Here is a 22,338-nt window from a genome sequence, read left to right as displayed (position 1 = left end):
CCCGCAGTTGGGGGTGCACAACATGCTAGAGGAGATAGCAGAGGCCCAACGCGCCGCTCAACTCGAAAGACTGTCAACGACCAAGGCCGGCCGGAAAATCCTGGACAACCTGGGAATTACATACCAAGGCAGGTAGCAGACGCAGCTCCCCGTCCCCGATTGAATCAGGCGCAACATCAGAGTGGACACAATACCGAAGAACATGCAGCCGGAGTACAACAAAGGGAGAAGAACGGTGATTGAGAGCCAATTAGGCGTTGATAGACCAGCACGCGGCCGACGGACACACACGCTGCGTGGACGTGGCTGGGTACGCCAAGCTACACGGCTTCACGACGGTCGATGCGACCGGCACCGTTCGCACGACCGCCACAACGATATGCACCAAGGCAGAGCAAGCGGAGCAGGTGGCCATCGCCCTGACCATCGTCGACCGCGACTGCCACACAGTGATGCGTGACTCGAGGGAGGCGGCGAGAAATTACGCCAAAGGCAGAATAGCGAAGGAAGCGGTGCGCATACTGCAGGCATCCAAGAACGACGACGGCAGCAAACAACAAGTGAGAATCAAGTGGTTCTCGGCGCACGCGGGCGTGGCGTCGGACCGCAACGCCAACCACAACGAGACGGCATAAGCCGAGGCGCGCGCGCGCTAACGGACCGCGCCTCGTCTGTCGACTAGCCGCTGTGGTTCGGTTCAGTACCAAGGACCGAATGACCGAATACAACGAGATAACTAAAGTTTTCCGCTTGGCTCGCAGAACTCTCCCACAACCTTGCTCGGGGCTGAGCCGAAAGCAAGCAGTTTTATTCAGACAGCTGCAGACGGGCACACTCCCCAAGCCATCGCTGATGCACAGAATGTATCCCGAGATGCACCCGACAAACAAGTGCAGAGTCTGCTGAAGGGAGACTGCCGGCTTCACACACATGCTGTGGGATTGCACCAAGTACCAGGAAGAAGCCAAGTCTTGGAGGATCCCGCCGCGACTCGAAGCAGCCGCAAGGAGCGAAAATCAAGACGAACAACTCTGGGCCGTCCAGCAGGTCATCGAGGCGCTGGCCCGGCAGGGACCCAGGCCGCGCGGCCGGCGCCCAGAAGACGACGTATGGCCCCGTCTGGAGCGCGCGCGCAAGCGCGCGTTTTAATGCAGGCTCAAATAAACGTTTTACCAATCCAATCCAATTAAGGAGTTCCCCCTTCTCCAACCTCCTCCCTGCACACGGCTATAGAGTGCCTCGATGCGCGCGCTACCCACCGCCGAGGGCGCGCGCATAGAGGCACCCTTCACACGGCCCTCTGCGAGAGCACTCTGCTTCTCTGCATGGTTCCATGCGCACTTCAAGAGCCATATTGTACGAGGAGCCAATATCCATTTCAGATCCATAGTCCTTTGGCACTGGTCACTGCTGTTCGGTGCGGAGCCGCGTAATGTTATTCTTAATTAATCTGGAAATCGTGCTGGGGGGATGGGACATGGAAGTATCAGGAAGCGCGGCCCGGTAGCTGCTTCAAAGCGGAGGCGTCCGAGGTGGCCCACCCGTGAACACGACTACGCAGACTGCGGCCCTTAGCGAAGCGCATGTCCAACTCACCTCGAGTACGTCGTCAACTGCGGCCCTCTCCGGAGCGCACACGCCACCGCGAGAATCGCCCGCAGAATGCGCCGAACCGAGCAGCGCCCGCGAACGGTCAAGTCGTCGAGGGACGCACAAGAAATTAGGGTAAGTGGCGGGCTACCATTTCACAGTGAAAGCTCCCAAGACGAGGCCGAGACGCACGAGCGGCGCGGTGAACGGCAGCAGACACGAGCGAGCAAAGGCGGAGGGGGACCACAGGAGGTGGTGGTGCTGAAAACTTTATAGAAAACAAGGGAGTTTAGAACACGCAGGTTCTTGGGCCCCCGCAAGGCCCCACTGTACTCAAAAATTCATGTCCCGGAGGCTCATGATGCTGGCAGCCCGGCCTGCGGCGATGTCTTGTTTGGCCAAGTCCTCGGAGCGCAGTGGGGCCTCCATAGCCTCCCATTTAAGTGGTAAGGACCTCCAGGTCCCGCAGGGGGGAATCCGCCGGGAAGAGGAAAAGGATATGGTCGAGTGGCTTTGGGGTGGTGGCAGAGGGTACAGGAGGGCTTTGTGTGGGCTTGGTAATAATAGCGGGAGGGCATATAAGGGGAGAGCGGTGACGGTAAAAGAGTAGTCCGACGAGTCACCTAAGCAAACCCAACCACGCAGACGCAGGGGAGGAAAATTAATAGGCGAGAAAAAGGAGCCTCCATGGGGAAATGCGGGCAAAAGAATCGCGCAGTGAGATGAGCGGGCACGAGTGGCGCGCAAGGAGCCGTTAAAGGCGTTATTGATTGATTTATTGAATGAATGAATGAATGAATGAAATAACTTTATTATCCAAAAGAGAAGGATGGGGTGCCCTATACCGCTTAGACGGCGGCTCGGAGCTCTTGGGTCTGGGCGGCGTCTTCATCCAGTTGGATAGCAGCAGGTTGAGTAGAGTCCAATGTATACCGATAGACATCAGTAAAAGGCTAAAAATACCCCCAAATCCGGCCAAACACGCATCCGGAATATCATAAGGATAGACCAATCAAAAGAGCTGAGGCCCTAGAAAGGCGCTATGGAGGTCGAAAGGATGTGGTCTACGTCGCGACACAGCTGAGTAAGAGTGAGTGAGTGAGTGAGTGAGTGAGTGAGTGAGTGAGTGAGTGAGTGAGTGAGTGAGTGAGTGAGTGAGTGAGTGAGTGAGTGAGTGAGTGAGTGAGTGAGTGAGTGAGTGAAAGACTATTTTCCAACAGAAAACGGCCTCATCCCACCCTCCGACTCTCCCTCTTAGTCGAGAGATGAGGGCCAGAAGGGATTGGGGTGGACACGGTCGCCGCGTCAAATACTGACCTGAATTTCTTGAATCCCGGTGGCCTCTTCAGCCAGTTGGAAGGCGAGGAGCTGGAGCCCAGGATCCGGGCTACGCAGCAAGGTTTCCCAGGCGTCTCTACAATCTTTTATTCGCCCTGCCCGGGGATTGTGTGCACTCCCAAATAATATGGTAAGAAGACTGCCCAGATGGAAAGCCTGGAAAGCAAACGCGTGAAGAATAACTTTCTCTGCCACGGCTTCGTAATTTTTACCAACGATCGCCTCCCGTGATTTTAGCCCATTGTTGCAGGCGCGTGGCCATTGCCACTACGTGCGTTGGCTGGTATGGAAGAAGAAGAAGAAGCAGCAAGGGACGAAGGTGCAGCACCGACTTGAGGTCAGTGAAGAAATTCTTTTTCTTGTTAAAGCCCAGGGACATTTTGCTCAAGAAAACAGGAATCACACATTTAGAACACCAGAGAGCACGGAAAATCGAGAAGAAATCTTGTGTAGCAGCGGTAATTTATAAAGGACAGTCAACTGCGGCGTAACGTCACTGCTCCCCATTCAGCAGAGGCTGATTCGAAACAACTAGCAGCTGACGAAACCTCACTTTTCACTTTCAATTGCACGTACTGAGTTAATCTGTAGAGTTTTCGTACTAATACCTATTTCAGGATTAAAACACCAATCGGTGTTGCAGCAAGAACTTGCTGTCTTTTGCTATCTCTTCCGCTACGATAGCAAGATTTACGTCGCTCGGCAAAAGCTACACAGGTGCTGACAAGTTTCTCAACAACCGCAGGCTCCGTAATGTCTTCGTCGGCACGGCGGGTCGCTGGGTCCAGGAACGCGACCGTACACGACCCGAGCAACAAGCTCTTTCGTTCTATTGATAGCGACAGCGCGCAAGCACCGGTAGTCAAGCACCAACCCTGGCAGCTCGCCTGCCTGGCCTCGTGTTTCGTGATCAGCGTGGTCATCATGATGGGCTTCAGCGCTGCGTCCGTCGCCGGCTCCCCGCAACGCGCGCCATCTCCGGGGCGTCAACACAGCAGCGGCCTAGCCCGCGTGATCACGTGGTGGCACCTCGGTCCCGCCACTCGAACCAAAGCAGCGGCGGCACCAGCGACGAATGCGACCGTCGGCAGTTTCGTCCTGCCAAAACTGCGTTCCAGGGAAGACGACGACGACTCCGAGCCCTCCGGCAGGCTCCTGCCCCACCGAAGGGACCATTTCATCAACGCCATCCTGCTGCCTACCGAGCCTGCAAGCGCCGGAATGAAAGGACTGGTGCCTCAGGCCGAGCCACAAGCCCAGGTCACGGAGAGGGCCGTCGACGCCACCAGCAGCGCTTCCGGCGTTCCCAAGGCGTCGACCACGCGCGGACGCCGAGTATTCCTGGAAGGTTCTACTCCCGTCCACTACGTCCTGGAGGTCGAACCCGGCCTCGAGGAGGCGAGCAACTTCAGCTTCAACGGAACCGTGACCGTCACGTTCGTGTGCAGGAGACGCACGGACAAGATTGCCCTGCACGCCGCGGCCAGTTTGACGGTGGACGTGCTCAACATCGTGGCCACCTTCAGGAGCGTTCAGAAGCCACTCCGCATCGACAACACGTCTCGAAACGTCCTCGAGGACCTGTACCTCATCCGGTTGAAGGAACAGCTGCACAGAAATGAGCGCTACAATCTCACGCTTCGCTTTTCTGGGACGGTCGGCACCGAGCCCAAGGGTCTCTACCGCGTTAGCTATGTCGACGCAGTTACCAGGCGGCCCAGGTACGTTTCTTCACGTGCAGTGAAATCTTGGCAGAATTATGCCTAAGCCATGTTGGCGAAAGAGTAGGATCAATAGCATCGGCATGAGCGTTCTTTTGGGGCCTTTTGTAACTGTATACGCTCCTTGAATCAGTGCCGCCTATGAAAAAAAAAGACAGAAAGGACTTATTGCCTAGAACGAACGTGGACTTTGCGAACGACAGATACAGCAATCGAAGATCTGTTTTCCAATGGGTGCACATGTTCTCACTTGAAGGTGGGATACCGTTTACTTTGTACATAATAAAGTCCTCAGCAGATGCTCAGAGTGTCTATATTACTGGGAGCTTTAAGTCTGTGCATAATTATCAAGCGATTTTTTCGAAGAAGCTTAGGAAATACTGCGGTCGTGAGCCCACAGTGATGGAGGCACTTGCAACATTAACGTTGAAAACGAGACATTTTGACAGATTTGCCAATCTGGTTGGGCTTGAAGACTTATAAGGAACTACACATCTCCAACCAAGAAGTTTAATTTGAAACGCAACGCTTCGAAGCCGGCTCGGCTCCTTCATCAGGGGTGACTGGGGGAAGTAGCTAGCGTCTGCATGGACAACACACGCAAGTAAGGAAGATAACGATATGTATACAGTCCCCGAGCCGCATGCATCGGAAATGAGCAGGGTCGAGGAAGGCGGTCCACACTACACCTTTGTCGTTGATCTCCTTACGGCGAACACACTTCTTCTTGGGGATGGAAAAGACATACAGTTTTCTCTTTTAATGATGACGAGATGGCTCGTCCTTTCTGGTGAGAAGGTTAAACAGTTCGGTGAAACTAAGAAATATTTTATTTATTCCACCACTGCTGACCTTCCCTCCATCCCCCATATTAATGAGGTCCATCGCACTACGTGTCGTGTTTAGGCAGACTTAGCGAGTATGGACAAACTAGCTGTAAACTGCTTCGATGATCTTGTCGCAAAACCTTTCATAAGTGCAGAATGCATATCGCAAAACCGTACGCTAAATCATTTCACAGTGAGTTAGAAAAAAAAAATAAGGGCCTTTGACCCAATTACTGTTTCATCAGCCAGCGTCACAAAATTTACGTGTTGCGTGCACGGCTGTGCTTGGACGCACGCAAATTCAGATGCCACGTGCTTGAGGTCTACGAGGCTGGTCGCGTATTCAGTGCTTGGGAATTCCTGGCGAGTGCAGGTGGGTCCTGCTGACCAAAATGCGCCCTAAATATGCCCGGAGGGTGTTCCCTTGCTTCGACGACCCTTCCGTGACGGCCAGCTTCGACATCACCATCGTGCACAAGAAGGGGCTCAACGCCGTGTCGAACATGCCAGTCTACAGGACAGAGAGGAGGTACGTTACATGCTGCAGCTGTGCTCAGTTCTTCGACGAAAAGCACACTCTCAACAGCGATTAAGCATAAAGAGAAGGAGAGCAGTCTACGGCTCTGGAGTACGAGCTCAGACTTTCTACCTCTCGATATGAAGATTGCTACTGTATCGAGTGAACCGGAAGCTAATCAGCGTTAGCACATGCTTGGAGGAACTAATGATTTAGAGGAAATTATGCCCAAAGGAACGAACGTGGAGAGGAGTCTGGGTTCGGCACTTGCGGCGCCACTTACAGTGCATAGAATAGGGGCCCTTATACTATCCATAATCTGGCCACGGTACCATGGCGCTGTCATAGTACTGTCCTGCTTGCCTTATGCAGAAGTGCGACTAGCACAAAAAGCTCGTGTTTTTGTTGCTCAGTGCATCATCACAAACAGCGATACAAAAGAAAATACAGACTACTACTGCAAGCATAAATATATATTTAAAGACATTTGTTTTCCTTTTGAATCGTATCAGTTGTTTTCGGAGGAATGATCTTAACTGCCACAAGGATACGGGACACATTAATGGGAAATGTCTGTTGGTTTCAAGCGACTTGCGGCCGTAATTATGCGAGTTCGAATCGCGTGATTTGAGAAGAAAGTAACTCGGGGACGAATTGCAAAGCACGATCAGTGACGTAAGCAAAGCAGAACAGTACGTCTAAAACTTAGTATGCAGAAAGCTAAAGTAATGTCCAACAGTCTCGAAAGGGAGCAGCAGTTTACGGATAGGCAGCCGGGCGCTGGAAGTGGTAAGAAAATAACATCTAACTTTGGCAGGCAGTGACCGCAGATCCGGATCGCAAGAGTGAAATCACTATAGTTGGATTCAACTTTAAAAAAAAAGCTGTTGCTAACACTGGGCAGCGGTCGGCGGCGTACTGTATTACTGCGCTGGCCAATCGCAATAATAAACGAAATCAACTCTTTAATGTCTTACTATATTAAACAAAACAGGTATCAAAATTCTAGAGCTCAAAAATTTTTTCTTCTGATTAGTTTTTTGTTTAGGTAACAAGAAAAGTTTGAACAACGGACTACTTTTTGTCGTGGGGGAAATGTGTGCGGCGGTGGTGAATGTGGGCGGAGCTTCACTGCAGACTTAAGTTGTATCCGACTATAGAACAATAATACGGGGGTGGAGCGCATTTGGCAAGTGCTTTTGGATCGTGAATGGCAGTTTACTGTATCACTGAATTGAGAAAAGTATATAACAGCTCTATATTACCGGTACTCACCTACGGGGCAGAAACGTGGAGGCCAACGAAAAGGGTTCAACTTAAACTGAGTCACAAAGAAAACGGCACGAAATACGGGGACAAAACAGAAACAAACACGACAGGACCAGCGCTGGTACTGTCGTGTTTGTTTCTCTTTTGTCCCCGTATTTCGCGCCGTTTTCTTTGTGAATCATGAACCAACTAGCCCAAACTAAAGTTCTCCTTAAACTGAGGACGACACAGCGAGCTATGGAAAGAGAAATGATTGGCGTAACGTCAATAAACAGGAAGAGAACAGAGAGGATCCGGGAACAGACGGCAGTTAATAACATCCTAGCCAAAATCAAGAATAAGAAATGGGCATGGGCAGAACGTGTAATGCGAAGGCAAGTTGACCGATGGTCGTTAAGGGTAACGAAGTGGATTGAAAGAGATGGCAAGCGTAGTAGGGTGGCAGAAAGTTAGGTGGGCGGATGAGATTGGGAATTCTGTGGGGACAAGGTGGGGGCAGCTGGCACAGGACCCGGTTATTGAACTTATATGGGAGAGGCCCTTGTTCTGCACTGGGCGTAGTCACGCTTGTGATGATTATTATTTGGGAAGGCTCACGCCATGAAACTAGCCTGCGCTACTCGCATCGAATGGCCTTTGGTAGAGCAGCTGGCTCTTACAAACAGTGTCATGTTGGCCGCCGCAGTGGCTACTAAGAGGGCGCCCCCGAGAGTGCTTCACCTTGTGGAAGTTGAACAAGCTAACGTCACGACCAGAACTTTCTGAAATGGTTCAAATTAACTAAACAACTCCTCCCTCTTCCCTACAATGCTGCATGCACACGTTTTCATATCGTAAAGCCAGGTGTCTGTACGCCAGTTTTAGATGTCGATGCACGCTCTAGCTGCGGACAAGTGTGCATTGCACACAAGATTTCAAAATCTTAAGGGATGTTGTTGCACATGTTTAGGACATCGGACCTTGTGGCCGACACCTTCGCCAGGACGCCGAAGATACCAACCTTGTTGATTGCGCTGACACTCAACGACTTCCCGTCTTTCGGCAAAGGCACGGTGAGCGACGGCACTGAATGAAATTCAGAAGATTATTCTCTACTACATATTGACTACAGTTATATATCGATACAACCACAACGAGCCCGATCATCTGAAGTCTGCTTCAGGCTGAACTAGCCCCAAGAACATAACCGCGTCAGGCAGATATGTGACGCTCTCTTCCGATATCTGAGCTTTAGGCACCAATGTCCTTGGAAGGAAAACAAACGAGATTTAATTTCTTTGCGCTCGTGCCAGTTTGTCCTTGTGGAGCGCACATTTCAGACGACTATTTTTTTTATATATAACCTGCCATAGTTCCCACCTGTTGCCCCCAGATGCGGGTATGGACTCGTGCGTCCGCAACAACTCTGGCCCAAAAGTTGGCCCTGGACATCGTGCCAAAGTTGCTCGAGCACTATGAGGATTACTACGAGACCAAGTATCCCATGCCAAAACTCGGTGAGCACATGGACATTGCGCACTTGGTCACGCGCGACTGAGCGAACTTGACGCTGCGTTCTCTTGTACTGTATAATTCTTTGTAAACCTGTTACACGATAAGCAGCCATTTTCACCGATCGAGATGTGCGACCGCGGTGCGCGTCTTTGGTTTTCAGATATCGTGATCCTTGCCAACTGCTCCATACTCACGGCCGGGTACTTTGGGCTGATCTTCATGAAGGAGCCGACTTTTGTGCTCCAGAATCCCCGAACGACCATGGCCAAGGACGCCGTTCACAGGCTGTCCTCTTTGGCACAGGCCATATCAGGGCAGGTGAGAGACACGTCTGGACGGCCTGGGTATGAGCACACGCCAACCCCCACAGCCTTATAAGGCTATCATGCGCGACGGCTTCCAACTGAATAAAAAAAAGTTTGGCGCTTGCTGTACGTACTCACTTTGATTGGTTGGCATCTTAGAACGATCCGCCTACCATCCCGTGGTAACGAATCGTGCGGTTCCAAACTTTGTTACCGCGGCAGCCACCAGGGAATAGACTACAGCCGCGTTAACTTTCAGATCACGCCATGGCGTGTTCGAAACACTGGGACCTTGAACTTACAACTGTCGCACGTTAAAATCTCTCCTTTTCTCATTAAAGTGGTTTGGAAATCACGTGACGCTGTCTGGATGGAACAACATCTGGCTAAGTCGAGCACTGGCAGGATTCAACAAGTACTCGGCGCTGAAGAAAATCGACGCTTATTGGGATGCCGTAAGTTGTCAGCAGTTCACTCTTTTCCTAAATCTATTACCACAAATATGGGAATTTTCGATTTGTTCAGCCAGCCAGCGCTGCATCAACAATGTAGTTGCGATGTCTGCAGCAGCGATCCGCGCAACTAGGCTCGAGCCCTACAGCTAGGCGGTACATCAGGCACTCTTACATCTCAGCGAAGCAAGCTCCATTTGATAGTTGTCTTCTACACCACTAATAGACGCAGCTAGAATAGCACGAATTGCATCCACGGTATTTGCTTTTGTGGCGCATTGTCACACGGAAATCGGAAAGTTCCGCGCGCTTAGTTAAGAGCATAGCTGCCATACTTAAGCCTAAGGATGATGAACTTGGTTGCCGCCACGTAAAGGAAGAACCGTTTAGAATGCGGCAGTGCTTTTCCTGGCCGCGCCTGCGCATTAGCTTTCTCAGCTACCACAATAAATCATTACCATTCTTTTTTTTTTCCTTTTCCCTCATCGCCCATTTGACCACCAGTAACGTAACATCAGCAGAATTAAACTTAGTGATCCGGAAAAAAACAACAAAAAAGCCGCGAAATTTCCGTTGCATTCATCTCTTGGTGCACGCCAACAGGTGGACTTGGACCTCGTCTACGACGTTCACGATGCGATGTACTTGGACAGTCTCGGAACTCACTACGCGCTATCAGATGAAGACTCAATCGAGACGCACGCTGAAAATCCCCTAGTGAACATCAATTTGAAGAAGGTACGATGTTTTAAATTGATCATTCGGTCAAAAATTATCGCCACAAGCGTTATTATTACGGTCGTACGAAAAGCTCAGTATTTCAATGAAATCTAGTAGTAATGTAAAAAACAAGCGAGCTCATTCTTGTTTTTCAAAATTGGAAGCATGACGGAGAGGATAAAATCATAAAAAGTCATTATGCTTCGTTTTGAAAGCGCGGATACGTTAGACAGCATTCAGGTACGATACAAGTGAAATGTCGTTACTATTTTCTTCGTTCTAGACTTAATAATGGATTTTGTATGTTAAGGTATATTGTGCCAAAGTTCCTCAATAACTCAACTCATTCAGTGACCAAGTGAATATTATGCCTTTGTCTGCCACCCGAAAAAGCTTTACTCAGCAATCTGTGCTACAGTGATGCCAAGTGTCTGCGTGGACTGTGCCACTCTGTGTTATAGCCTCACTGTCTTTTGCTAACAATTATTGCTGCCAATTACTAGATATCTGTTTCGGTCAACCTTGTTCTTCATAAGCGCACTTGCATTCACTTTTTAGCAGAGGCTGTTTTTGCCTCGTGCCAAGTGCTGACTTGTAAGGGTGGTGAAGCCCGTCAAGCGGTGTATCATTCACTGCTTTTTTCTCACCATCCCCAGTTTGCATGTACAAACTGAAATAAAGATTGATTGATTGATTGATTTATAGACATTTACAAGATAACTATACATGCGGCTGAATGCACGTAAAATTAAATTTATTATGCTCTAATGTAACTGGGGAATATAACCACAGAAAAGAACACTGGGTATAATTGCATAAACCCCCGAATATAAAGTTGGTGGTCATGACGATGCGAGCGTCACTAAAAAGAGGGGAAAAAATGGAGGTCATAAAGCTATTACGCTCCATGTTTGAAAACAGTGAATATTAAAGTTTGAATAAAGCATAAATTGCCAGAAAATATTTCCACGTTATTTAGAACAGTAAATACTCGCTATACTCTATCTTTTACCAAGCACTCTTTCGAACAAGGTAGATGTCGCTTCATTTTTTCAGGGCCTAGCTCTAGTAAGGATGGTGGAAGCCTCTCTGAGCAACAACAGCTTCCGAAGAGGGTTGAGCGTAAGTACCGTGGCAGAAATGTGCGCGGTTAAGCGGTTCAGCGCGAGAGAGTACGACAGTGTTCACACACATGACAATTTCAATGTTTCAGGAGTTCTTGCAGACGTACAGACACGAGCGCATACACGAAGACGACATCTGGAGGGCATTCGAGAAGGTACTGTCCCATGCCAGATGCGCTTCCTTTAAGTCACGCTTCCTAACCAGTGCAGAAAAGATCTCGAATCGGCGCAGTTTTGTATCCCGAAAAAAAAAAAAAGTGACTGCCTGTTTACGCTTGCGGTAATGCGAACTGCAGTGGCAGCTGTGGTAGTGTGAAATGCTGATGCCAATAGGACTGTGTGGTAATTCTGGGTAGTAGTGTGGTAACCCTCCGCGGTGGCTCAGTGGTTAGGGCGCTCGACTACTGATCCGGAGTTCCCGGGTTCGAACCCGACCGCGGCGGCTGCGTTTTTATGGAGGCGAAACGCTAAGGCGCCTGTGTGCTGTGCGATGTCAGTGCACGTTAAAGATCCCCAGGTGGTCGAAATTATTCCGGAGCCCTCCACTACGGCACCTCTTCTTCCTTTCACTCCCTCCCTTATCCCTTCCCTTACGGCGCGGTTCAGGTGTCCAACGATAATGAGACAGATACTGCGCCATTTCCTTTCCCCCAAAAAAAACAATTAAAACAATTAGTAGTGTGGAAGATCTATTGCATTTATGCCGCTGCACTCGCATTATCGCCACAGGTAAGCTCTACAATTTGCTAAGTGTGTTGTGAAGCAGGGTGCAGTGATCAGTGATGGAGTGTGGGGGGGAGGTGGGGGGAATTCGGCTAGGGGGACGGTGTGTAAGAGTGCTTTACGCACGGTCACACACGGCCGCTCATCCGTCCTTAAAAGGCGGGCGTCTGGCGTGACAGGAGCGGGGGGAGGGATACGAAGGCTTGGTGAGGGTGTGGCGCAGTGCAGGAACTGCCGAGTGCAGTAACCAGTCATGGGGGGGGTGTTAGAGCTTTGAGGGTGTACGGGTGCAACGTGCACATGGACGCCGTCACCGCCATGATTTCACCGAACACCACCCGAACAGCTGTCGCTTTATAATAACGATGTGTGTTTAGAAACACCCGTGTGGGACTCGAGATCATGATGAGAAAGTAGCACATTTACATACACAACTCACAAGACCCGACACAGCACAAAGCTCTAATTTCTTATCATTATCTCATATCTGCCCTGACTAAACCAACTGCGCACTGCTGACCGTTGTATTCAATTTCACTTAGGTGTAACAATCTAGGTGTAACATTAGCGTATGCTCATCCTTGTATTATGGCCCCGCCGAAATGCAGGCCCTGTGTCCAGGCTGAGCATACGACGTGATGCCCCGTACACTTTATGAACACAGTTGCCCAAACGCTAATAGTGTATGTATAGTCAAAGGAATCGACCTTTGTATTACTGTTACTTTAGATTGTTTAGCCTCAGCGTTCATTGCGCCTGTGCGCCAATGAACCAATCATCCTCTGTGGCTCCTGGCCTTCGCAATCTCAAGAGTAAGCTAGTGCTTTCAAAATAGTAATAACCTTATCGGTCGTTATCGCACAGATTTTGAGTCATGCTGACCAGCCGTCGTGTACGCACTCGTCATGCAGAACAAATTACATTGCCATTATTAATCCTTGAGGCCACAGTTGCTCTTCCACTCTGCACCGTAGCGTAATAAGCGTTGGCTTGCACGGACTTTCCTCGAAGAATGCTCGAGCTGACGACGTTGCCTCTGTAAAATTCTCCCGAAGATGGTGCCGATGCATGAATACGGTGGCGTGAGAGTAAATGTATACGCGCTGTCCGACGTCCCGACAGGTCGAAAACATGTCAGGCACTCCCATGGACCTGACTTCAGTGATGCACTCATGGACGAGGCAAGACGGCTACCCTCTGGTGACCGTGAAGAGGTTCTATGCCTCAGGAACCGCCAAGGTCTCCCAGTGCCGCTACTATCTGAACGAACCCCGCCTGGAAAACAGGTAATTGTCATCGAATGCCTTTACGCGTACTAAAGTCAAGCCTCCACATCAGTATGTTCTACATTCCTTAAACTAAGTGTGGCTTTTCTATCGTCTTGAAAACATGTGTTAGTTGTTGCTCGAGGAGACGACACCTTCGAAGATGACCCCACCCAACCGACGCCCACCACCAACAACGAAGACAAGAGCGCGACATCACCTAACAGAACGCTGCCGTACTCAACGAACAACACTGCCACCCCCACACTAAGTGCTCCACTCGGAGACTGAGGGCTCCACTCGGAGATCACCACTTCTTCCCCCCTGTTAGAGGGCGTTCTTAAAATTAAAAAAAAAGTTTTTCTTCCACTCTTCCTCCTTCTTAAAATAACCATCAACCGTGATATCTTTTCAGCAGATAATGTATTTCCAAATCGTACAAAATTCGCATCAGCGCACACAGATAAAAGAAACAAAACATGCCGAGTGTGAATATATATACGCGTTTATGAGTACTCATTTATATACGAGTATATGAGTTTATGAATACTCATATGAGTTTATAGTACTCATATGAGTAACATTTATACATGTCTGTACGTCTGCATTTATACATGTCTGCACAGACCCCGTCAAGCTGTCTTCTTCAGCTTTTTGTCTGTGCTCCAGACCTCTGTAAAGATGTCGAATAAAAATGAATGAATGAATGAATGAATGAATGAATGAATGAATGAATGAATGAATGAATGAATAAATACTATTTGCTGATAGTTTGCGGCTTTGGCTTGTTTTTTTTTCACTTTATAACTAATTCAGGGATAATCTCGGGACGACTGGCTGCTGCGTGAGATTCTTCGAGCTCAACGAGCTAGTGTATCGTATAGTGCGTCGTCGCGGAGCGTTGCTTCACGTGCGCGCATGAGAAGTATTGTGGCGTCGGCGCTCTGTAACATCAAGTAACGATATACGAAAAGACGCGTAACACGGAGGTGTCTGTGTCCATATCCCCCGATGCAATTCGTCTCGCCGCGCAACAACTAACACTTTTTTTTTCCTTTTCAGCAACCAATGGCACATCCCCATCACTTTTTCGAACGGAGGCCCGTTCTCGCAGTTCAGGGACCATCCTCCCGTCGTCTGGCTCTCAAACGCTGACGGTAAAGAAGGGCGTCTTTTGTCTGCTGCCTCAAGGCATAGCAAAGTGGAGCCCCGGTGGTTACCGGCTGGGCCTCTGCTTTTCTACGGGCGCAGGCAAGCTGACGGACATCCCTTTCAACGCGACGTGGCTCCTGGTGAACCTCAAGGCCAAGGGGTTCTACCGCGTCAACTACGACAGGAAGAACTGGATGATGCTCATCGAACAGCTGAAGAAGGATCACACAGTGAGCCAACAGCTGCGTTCTTCCGCGCAGTCGTTGATTTGTTGAACTTAGTCGACTATAGTGGCGCACACTGACTACAGCCGGGGAAGCATTTGGACTGTGTGAAAACAAGCTTCCACTTTCGAAATTCTCTGGCCTATATGCGTTACCGTTGAAACGATTAGTATGCTAGCTGTCCCTTTTTCATAACGTGAATCTCTCATGCAGGCTATACCGCACCCGAACAGGGCACAGATCCTGAGCGACGTCTACGACCTTGCCCGGTAAAATAACGCCTTTAGCGACGTGTTGTACTTTAATCCTTTGTTGTTGTGGTATTGAACAGGGCTAGCCAGAAGTCAAGAAAGACAGAAGCAAAAATTTCCCTGTCGAAACTTCAAAACAGAAATCGGCGCAATTCATAGTGCTTAACGCGTTCATACCTAGGTATTCTGGACAAAAGAACTTTTGGGCTGGAAGTCGTTTAAAAACTCAATTTTTCATATAATGTAAGATTTCACTGTAACAATTAATATATCCACACATAACCCGACGGCAGTCTTGTATTTTTTTTTCTATTCACGTTTTATGCTGTCGTCAAAAACGTTCCCCATTGATTTTCTATGGCAGTCTTAACTGTTCGATGCGATCGCTGGAAAGAAAGACTTCAAAAGAAAGATTTTCCTACGTATCAGAATAATGGACCATTACCTTCATTATTTCCATCACGGTGTCTTACAATTCTTTCAATTTTCAAAATTTTTGCCCGAGAAAGCTGGACTTGCAGAGGCGCTAAACCCGCTTGAATATGTTAATACACAGATCTTTCTTCGGCCGCTTGTCGACGTTGATATGAATTGAGGTCTACCAAGATATCTGCGTCGCTGCTGCGTGCAGATCTGGCGCTCTTCAAATGAGCCTGGCCTTCTCCACCAGCCGCTACCTGACCAAGGAAAGGGAGTTTCTCCCGTGGAAAGCAGTCTTGAACGCGTGGAAGAACATCGAGAATCTCCTGCTAGGCACCAACATATTCCCGTCCTGGAAGGTGGGATACAACATGCAGCGAACGCTCAGAGTTCTGTTGCAAAAACACCTTTAGTAACACACAGCACCTTTAAAAACACCCAGCACGCAAAAGCTGGGTGCACCATATATGACAAAATGACCTTGTCTCTTTTTTTTTTTTACATTCACACACAGGCGTTCGTCCTGCGCCTCATTACTTCCGCCTACACTGCACTGAACTGGGAAGAAAAGCCATCCGACGACGTTCAAAAAACGCAAGTTTAATATCCATTCCATTGCTTGCTTGCTTTTTTCCCGTATTAGAGGGTTTCAGTCGAGCTCATTTTCGACACTAATAATGTGACACAAAAAAAGGAGGTTCTGGCGTTTATTGGAAAACGTGGAGAAGGCATCAAAAACACCGCACACCAACTACGTTGCACACATAAATGTCAAGCGACTTGTTGGTATGCCAGTACGTCAACGAATGGACTCAGCTAAACTATTAAGCGTCCCGTCTCGAAATGGAACAAAACCAATCGCACATTTTATGTCCCCAATTTTATGTCCTCCTTTATTTCGTTGAATTCAGTTAGCCTAAACACGTGTAGTTACTACGGAAGTACTATGATTGCACCCTTCGAAGAAGAGCTATGTGAACATGAGTTGATGCTTGCTTTCTCAGGCTGCTCCGAAACGAGATCTACTCCCTGGCGTGCCGTTACGACTACGCCCCGTGCGTGTCAGCTGCGCTGAACTACTTCAAGGCGTTCAAGAGCGCCAATCGACACCAGAACAAGTTGGGTAACGCAAAGAACAGCTCGCGCTGGCGGAAGGTCTCCGCCTGCCGTCCAAGCCGACAGGCAGAGATTGCAACGTGTGCGATGCTCTTAGCTCTGCTTGGACTGTGGTGTTATGGCATCGCTCCTGTGTTTCCGTGCGCGCTATCACAGGCACAGGACTTAAAATACCGGAGAGGCCACGGAGCAAGACTATACAGGAGGTGAAACTCCGATCTGCGCGAGCGAGCGCAAGCGACCAGACAAAGTCACAGTTGTATGCGCCAACGGGGGCGCATGCAGTGGCGGCGCCTCGTAGAAGCAGCAGGAAAAAAAATAAAATAAAAAATGCAGCGCCCGGGCAGGCGCTCCGGCGTCGCGCGTTCAAAGCAGACAACAAGCAGACGAAACACGTGTTTGCTTCAGCCAGTTCCAGTTCCAAAAACTTTTATTTCCATCAGAAATGGAGGCCCTCTACTCCCTACCCCTGGCGCGCAGGCCTAGGGGCAGAGGCCAGGTCCTCCGCGACTAGATGCAGGCAAAGAGTTGTTGGCTCTTCGCGGCCTCTGCCGCCAGATGGATGGCTTTCTTCTGGGTCGCGGGGTCCGCGCTTTGCAGAAGGGTTTCCCAGGCTTCTCTACTATCTATTCCTTCCCTCACCCCTGGGGAGTGTACACACTGCCAAATTATATGGTCGAGGATCCCCCTCTCTCCACATTTTTTACATTTATCTTCTATGTCCTCGTCTTGTAGGACGTGTGGCGTCCATACCGGGTTTATGAAATTTCCGGCCTGTAGCCTTCTCCAGGTTACTGCCTCTCTGTTCCCGAGCTCCTTGTCCGGAGGAGGGACATTTCTTCTCTGCAGTCTGTAATTCTCTATGATTTCTGTGTATGTTTGTAGTCTCTCGTGTAGTTCCTTGCAATCTGGCGGTTCCGCTTCTGCTCGGAGGTAGAGATCTCGAGCTAGAAGGTCCGCCGCTTCATTGCCTGGTACTGACGTATGAGCTGGTGCCCATATTAGGCTAATTTTTCTAATAATCTTTTTCTCCGTTGGAATCCGCACCACTTCTGATGCGACTCTACCTCTTCCATAATTGTAGATGGCTGTTTTACTCTCACTTATTATATAGTTTGCCTCTGCTCCCACGCAAGCAAGCGCTATTGCTACCTCTTCTGCTACTTCCGAATTGCGGCTGCGTATTGTAGCTGCTGATATTGCTGTACCCTTGCCATCCACCACTGAGGCTACAGCTGCTCCCAGTCTACCGCTCGCCGCATCCATGTATGCTACCGTCTCCTTATTCATTTCGTTGAAGCGTCTCATGAGGGCTTCAGCGGGCACGCCGTGACGTTGTATTTCAGTAGTTCCTTTCCAGGCCGCCAGGCGACGCCACCAGGATAGTGGCGCCGCGGTAAGGTGGCTAGAGTGGGCTAGCCACTCCTTGTAGTCTTCCTCCGTGGGAGAGGCCTAATAAAGCTGAGGTAGAATTCCGTTTGGCTATTGCTAAAATATGTTGGTAAGAGGTTTCCACCGATAAATCGAATCGAATGTAAGTACACGAAGTAGAACCATACGCGCTAGCTAGGCTAACTTTTAGCTAACTTCTGGCGAACTTTCAGAGCAATTATGGATCCATATTAACGGTCGCATAACACCCAAACGCTTCGGCTGTACTTTAGCGTCTCTCTGGCTTTTTTTTCAGCATTTTGTCGGTCATGTTTGACTAACGAGCATGATGCGCTGGGAACAGTGAATTTATTTATTAAAAAAATAAATGGTGAAATTGCAAAGCGGTGGTTGAGGCAAACCGTAAAAGAGCGTCTGTTGGGCCGGTACCGCTGACATGTTACTTGTGGTATATACTATGGCGAAAAAAAAGCCCCTCTCACCAAACCACGCGCGCGTGTGTGTGCCCCATATCCAGGATACCCCGGAACCAGCGCGGCTTCGTGTACTGCACCGCCGTGCAGCGAGGCGACTACTCGGACTGGAAGTTCGTCTGGGACCGCTTCTTGGAGCACGCTCATGAGCCGGGATACGAACGCTCAGAGCTGGTCTGGGCACTGACCTGCTCGTCTAACCAGAGGATCACCAGGACGTCAGTGTTTTTTTTTCTTTTTCGGGGGTTTGATACGTAGCTCCCGCACGCACGTTACAACTGGATGGTCGCTACAACAGCGCAAATTTAATGTGGATCCTGGCATAATCTTCAGCCACTGGGAAAGCCTCAACTGTTATGTACCGCTTGGAACGTCCGAAGATGGAACGTCATAAAACTCGCCCCTCGGCTGCAGGGAAGTTACGTCGCCAGACCGGAACATTCTTAGGGAAGTGACGTCACCGGACGGAATGTGACGTCACTTCTGTAAAGGCGTCAAAAGCTATCTCACTGCCACAACATAATGGAATTGGGTGCCCCTGGCAGGTCTTCTTTCAGGCTATAAAGCCAGCTTGAGAGCGGGTGGGATCTTGTGTTGTTCGAACAATGAGCCTTCCGTGAATGGAACTCTGGTGGAAACCATCATAGCCCTCACGCTCTTGAACGCCTGCGTATTGCCCTCAAGTGCCACTGCGGGCGACCATCACACATCGACGTTCTTTTACGCACAGGCTCCTGAGGAAGACCCTGACCGAGAAGGTGTTCAACGTACACGACTGCGTCCGCATATTCAGCCTTGTAGCGGAGCATAGCATCGAAGGCAGGAACCTGACGCTGGACTTCATCCGCAAGAACTGGCCATCCATGTTCTTCATGTACGAGCTCTATTGACGCTAACCTGTGAATATCTAATGACTGCATGCCCGACCTAGATTCGTTGACTGTTCGCGATGCTCTTGCGACGTCACCGGTCGATCCCAGAAGCATAGCTGTTGGTACTTTCACTTGAATGGAGCGGTGTGCGCACGGCATCTTTCAAAAAAAAAAAAATGGATTACGAATACAGTCGGGCCCGGACATATCTAACCAGGATATTTCGAATCACTGGCTATATCAGACACACTGAATATCCCTTTGCAAACAGTGTGTAGTAAAGTAGCGCTGTATACCGGAACCACAATTTCGCCGCCCTGCACGCCGCGCCCCTGTAAGTGGCGCTTCTTCTAAAGGCGATCTTCAATCGCTTTCCGTCTGCTGTGCGGCGCTGGGCAAATGCTGGCAGCGCTAGCGCTATGGAACCGCGTTACGAGGTTTATATGGGGTGTGCTTGAGTGTTGCCTTCGGTCTTCCGTGTTCATTTTACCCGCCACATCGCTGCCATGCAGTAAAGCCAACTTAACTAAAGCTTAACGGCGACCCTCGCGTGGCGTCCTTTGCTGCCGAAGGCGTTGCGGAAAGTAACTCTAATTTTAATGAGAGATCATTATATTTACAGCATATTGTTCACTGTATTATGCATCTGATGATAGGTAGTATATGGTTCTAAAACAGCGTCGGTAGCAGCTTCAATGCGAAGCACGTAGACCTAGCAGCGCCTAGTGAGCTCTGCACTGCCAGGACGCCGTAAAAAAGTTTTTCATAAAAAAAGATTTTCATAAAAAAGTTTCTCATAAAAAGTTTTTCACCACTACCGGCGGGCGGCACGTTGCTGCAAGCAGCGCGTCACAAGCGTAGGTGGAATCTATTCTCGCTTCTAGGCTACAGATAAGCTTATCTATTGCCATTTTTGATATATCGAACTATTTCAAGATTTCCTTTGAGTGCGATATATATTGGGGTTCGACAGTAGTGTAACTTTGCTGCCGATCCTAATAACGAATCAGATAGCTGAATGATCGAATTTACTACCGAGATTTAGAAAGTGGTGTTCTAATTCGGTTGCTTTGGTTAAGAATTACAGAAAAATATTTGAAAACCACACTTTTATCGACAGTGCCGTTGCTTTAAAATGATATAAAATATTTCAAAATTACTTTTATTGACAATGCCACTGTATGGATGCGCCTCTCGGTAATGCACTACTACGTCCGCTGCGAAAGAAATGCGACAAGGTCGTTGATGTCACCCGACGCATTCGAAGCTAAAAGGAGCCCGAATATATAACTGACAGGTGCTATCGTGGTTAAATCGTTTCGCTTTGTTACGATAGGTTATGTCACGCACATTTAACGCAAAGATCTGACACGGACGACAATTTGGATTCATGCAGGTGGAGAGCAAGGTTTCTGGAGATACTCATTCGCGTAGCCGCGAAAATCGTGAACGACCAGGAGCTCGATCAGGTGCGCAGTACCATCACGTTGTATCTTTACCACGACACCTAAATGGTCGGCGTATTTATTATCTTTTTTGTTCTTAACCCTGCACAAAACTTAAAATTCCTACTGTTTTTTTTTCGCCTGGAAAGGTGCGCAATTTGTTCTACAACTTCAACGGCACGTCGGCTGAAGTCACCTGGGCCTTCCAGCAACTGGACAGAAACTCCGCCCGGAGCTCTGCGTGGATGGCGTCTCAGTACAAGCAGCTCGCCAAATGGCTGGCTGAAAACGGCTACCAGCAGGGCACTTAGGGGCTGGAATTGCGCGAAACATCGCCACGTATGCGAGAGTAAAAGCGGTGGTTACGTACGAGTTTTTTTTTTTTTTAATGCACGAATGCATTCACCGGCTACATTTTCGCTTCTCTGTGCCTGGAGATTTTTGTTCGCCCGTCCGTCCACACTACGCGGAAAAGTACAGGTTTCAGTGGTATTCAACCTATGCCTCTAAGGCGCCAGTATGGGCAGTGGAAACGCTGAGGCCGTTTGCTCCTTTGCTGGCATGCAGGTAGACCTGCTCCTTTCAACTGGCATGCTAGTAGAGGTGTAAGTGACTATGTTTTTGGCCCGAAAGCACTATTCCGATGGGTAAACCCCGAGCAAGATCTTGCGATGTTTGTATGCTTGCGGTGTATGTGTATTTGTGCCACAAATCCGGCATGGACCCATGCCGGACCCACGCCGGCAAGGACCCATGCCGGTGCGAAAACAGATCAGCTTCGCTGCCTGCAGCCGAACACTTGTGTTAAACTGCAACACACACTTGCGCCGTGCACTGCACATCGTCTTCTTCATCAACCAGCACTACTGTCAAACTAATGTTCGCGCTTGGAGCTAAGTGGCGGTGGTGACAGATTTGCGCTGCATGCGCTGGCGTGGATAACGTTGTGGCAGAAACATGGCACTAGAGCGATACGCGTTGGCGTTGACAACACTGCTGCAGAAACGCGGCACTGTAGCATAGGCCGCCGGCGAACATTGGGTAAACTAATATTGACGATTAAATAGCTGAAGCAGCGGATAACTGGCTCCCTGGGTCAGTGGACACCTCAATCGCGCTTTCAGGTACTTGGCGGCGGTGTCCACCTGCAAAATACCGTGCTTTCTCACAATATTTCGTGCTTAGCAATGCTAAACCGGCAACAATTTTTTTCCTTTTTTATTGCCCTCAAGAAGAGAAAAAAAAACGCCAAAACTTCAAAACGGAGTTTTCTGTACAGTATCACCTGACTATGCACTGCAAAATTTGGCCTAAATGAGCGAACTGGGAGTCTGCCAAGCATCTAGAGCCATCCACATGATATCAGGGTCTTTGTGACAACCGGTGACGTCAGTTGCATGTTGGCTACTCCTAATTCACCCCATTGTTTGCGTGATGTGAAAAACTGTCGCAGTTCGATAATGTGCCTATGAAGCAGCGCAACAGACTTGCGGGAGAGCGCGTATACATAAATCTGTGTGCTTGCACTCGAACTTCGTTACAATAGGTGCACTAGCGAGCATTTTTCTACTCCGCAGTGACGAGTCGGACTGAAGCAATGCTTTGCGCTGATAGTATGCTGTGCGATAGGTCGCCTGCTTTTCTTATG

General features: G+C 49.3%; 1 protein-coding gene across 1 annotated transcript; it reads left to right on the top strand.

Annotated features, from left to right (window-relative positions):
- The first annotated feature begins 3,225 nt into the window (after positions 1-3,225).
- Positions 3,226-22,338, top strand: LOC144093524 (aminopeptidase Ey-like). Its single transcript, XM_077627051.1, has 21 exons — positions 3,226-3,265; positions 3,674-4,649; positions 5,850-6,005; positions 8,212-8,314; positions 8,635-8,758; positions 8,917-9,074; positions 9,403-9,516; positions 10,117-10,251; positions 11,290-11,355; positions 11,447-11,512; positions 13,203-13,366; positions 14,408-14,502; positions 14,597-14,727; positions 14,935-14,990; positions 15,604-15,751; positions 15,907-15,986; positions 16,397-16,510; positions 18,418-18,591; positions 19,104-19,247; positions 20,642-20,714; positions 20,840-22,338. Exons 2-21 carry the CDS (start codon positions 3,682-3,684, stop codon positions 20,999-21,001), a joined length of 3,231 nt encoding a protein of 1,076 aa, XP_077483177.1. The 5' UTR covers positions 3,226-3,265; positions 3,674-3,681; the 3' UTR covers positions 21,002-22,338.

Source organism: Amblyomma americanum, chromosome 6 (genome assembly GCF_052857255.1).
Source record: "Amblyomma americanum isolate KBUSLIRL-KWMA chromosome 6, ASM5285725v1, whole genome shotgun sequence".
In the NCBI taxonomy this organism is placed as follows: domain Eukaryota; kingdom Metazoa; phylum Arthropoda; class Arachnida; order Ixodida; family Ixodidae; genus Amblyomma; species Amblyomma americanum.
The sequence above is the reverse complement of the archived record's forward strand: the minus strand, read 5'-3'. Positions and strand labels throughout refer to the sequence as shown.

Bases quoted from the DNA above. Each gene is read 5' to 3' on its own strand.
- LOC144093524 (XM_077627051.1), top strand. From the start codon at position 3,682: ATGTCTTCGTCGGCACGGCGGGTCGCTGGGTCCAGGAACGCGACCGTA. The intron at 6,006-8,211 runs GTACGTTACATG...GCACATGTTTAG, and splicing joins GTCTACAGGACAGAGAGGAG to GACATCGGACCTTGTGGCCG. The intron at 9,075-9,402 runs GTGAGAGACACG...TTCTCATTAAAG, and splicing joins CACAGGCCATATCAGGGCAG to TGGTTTGGAAATCACGTGAC.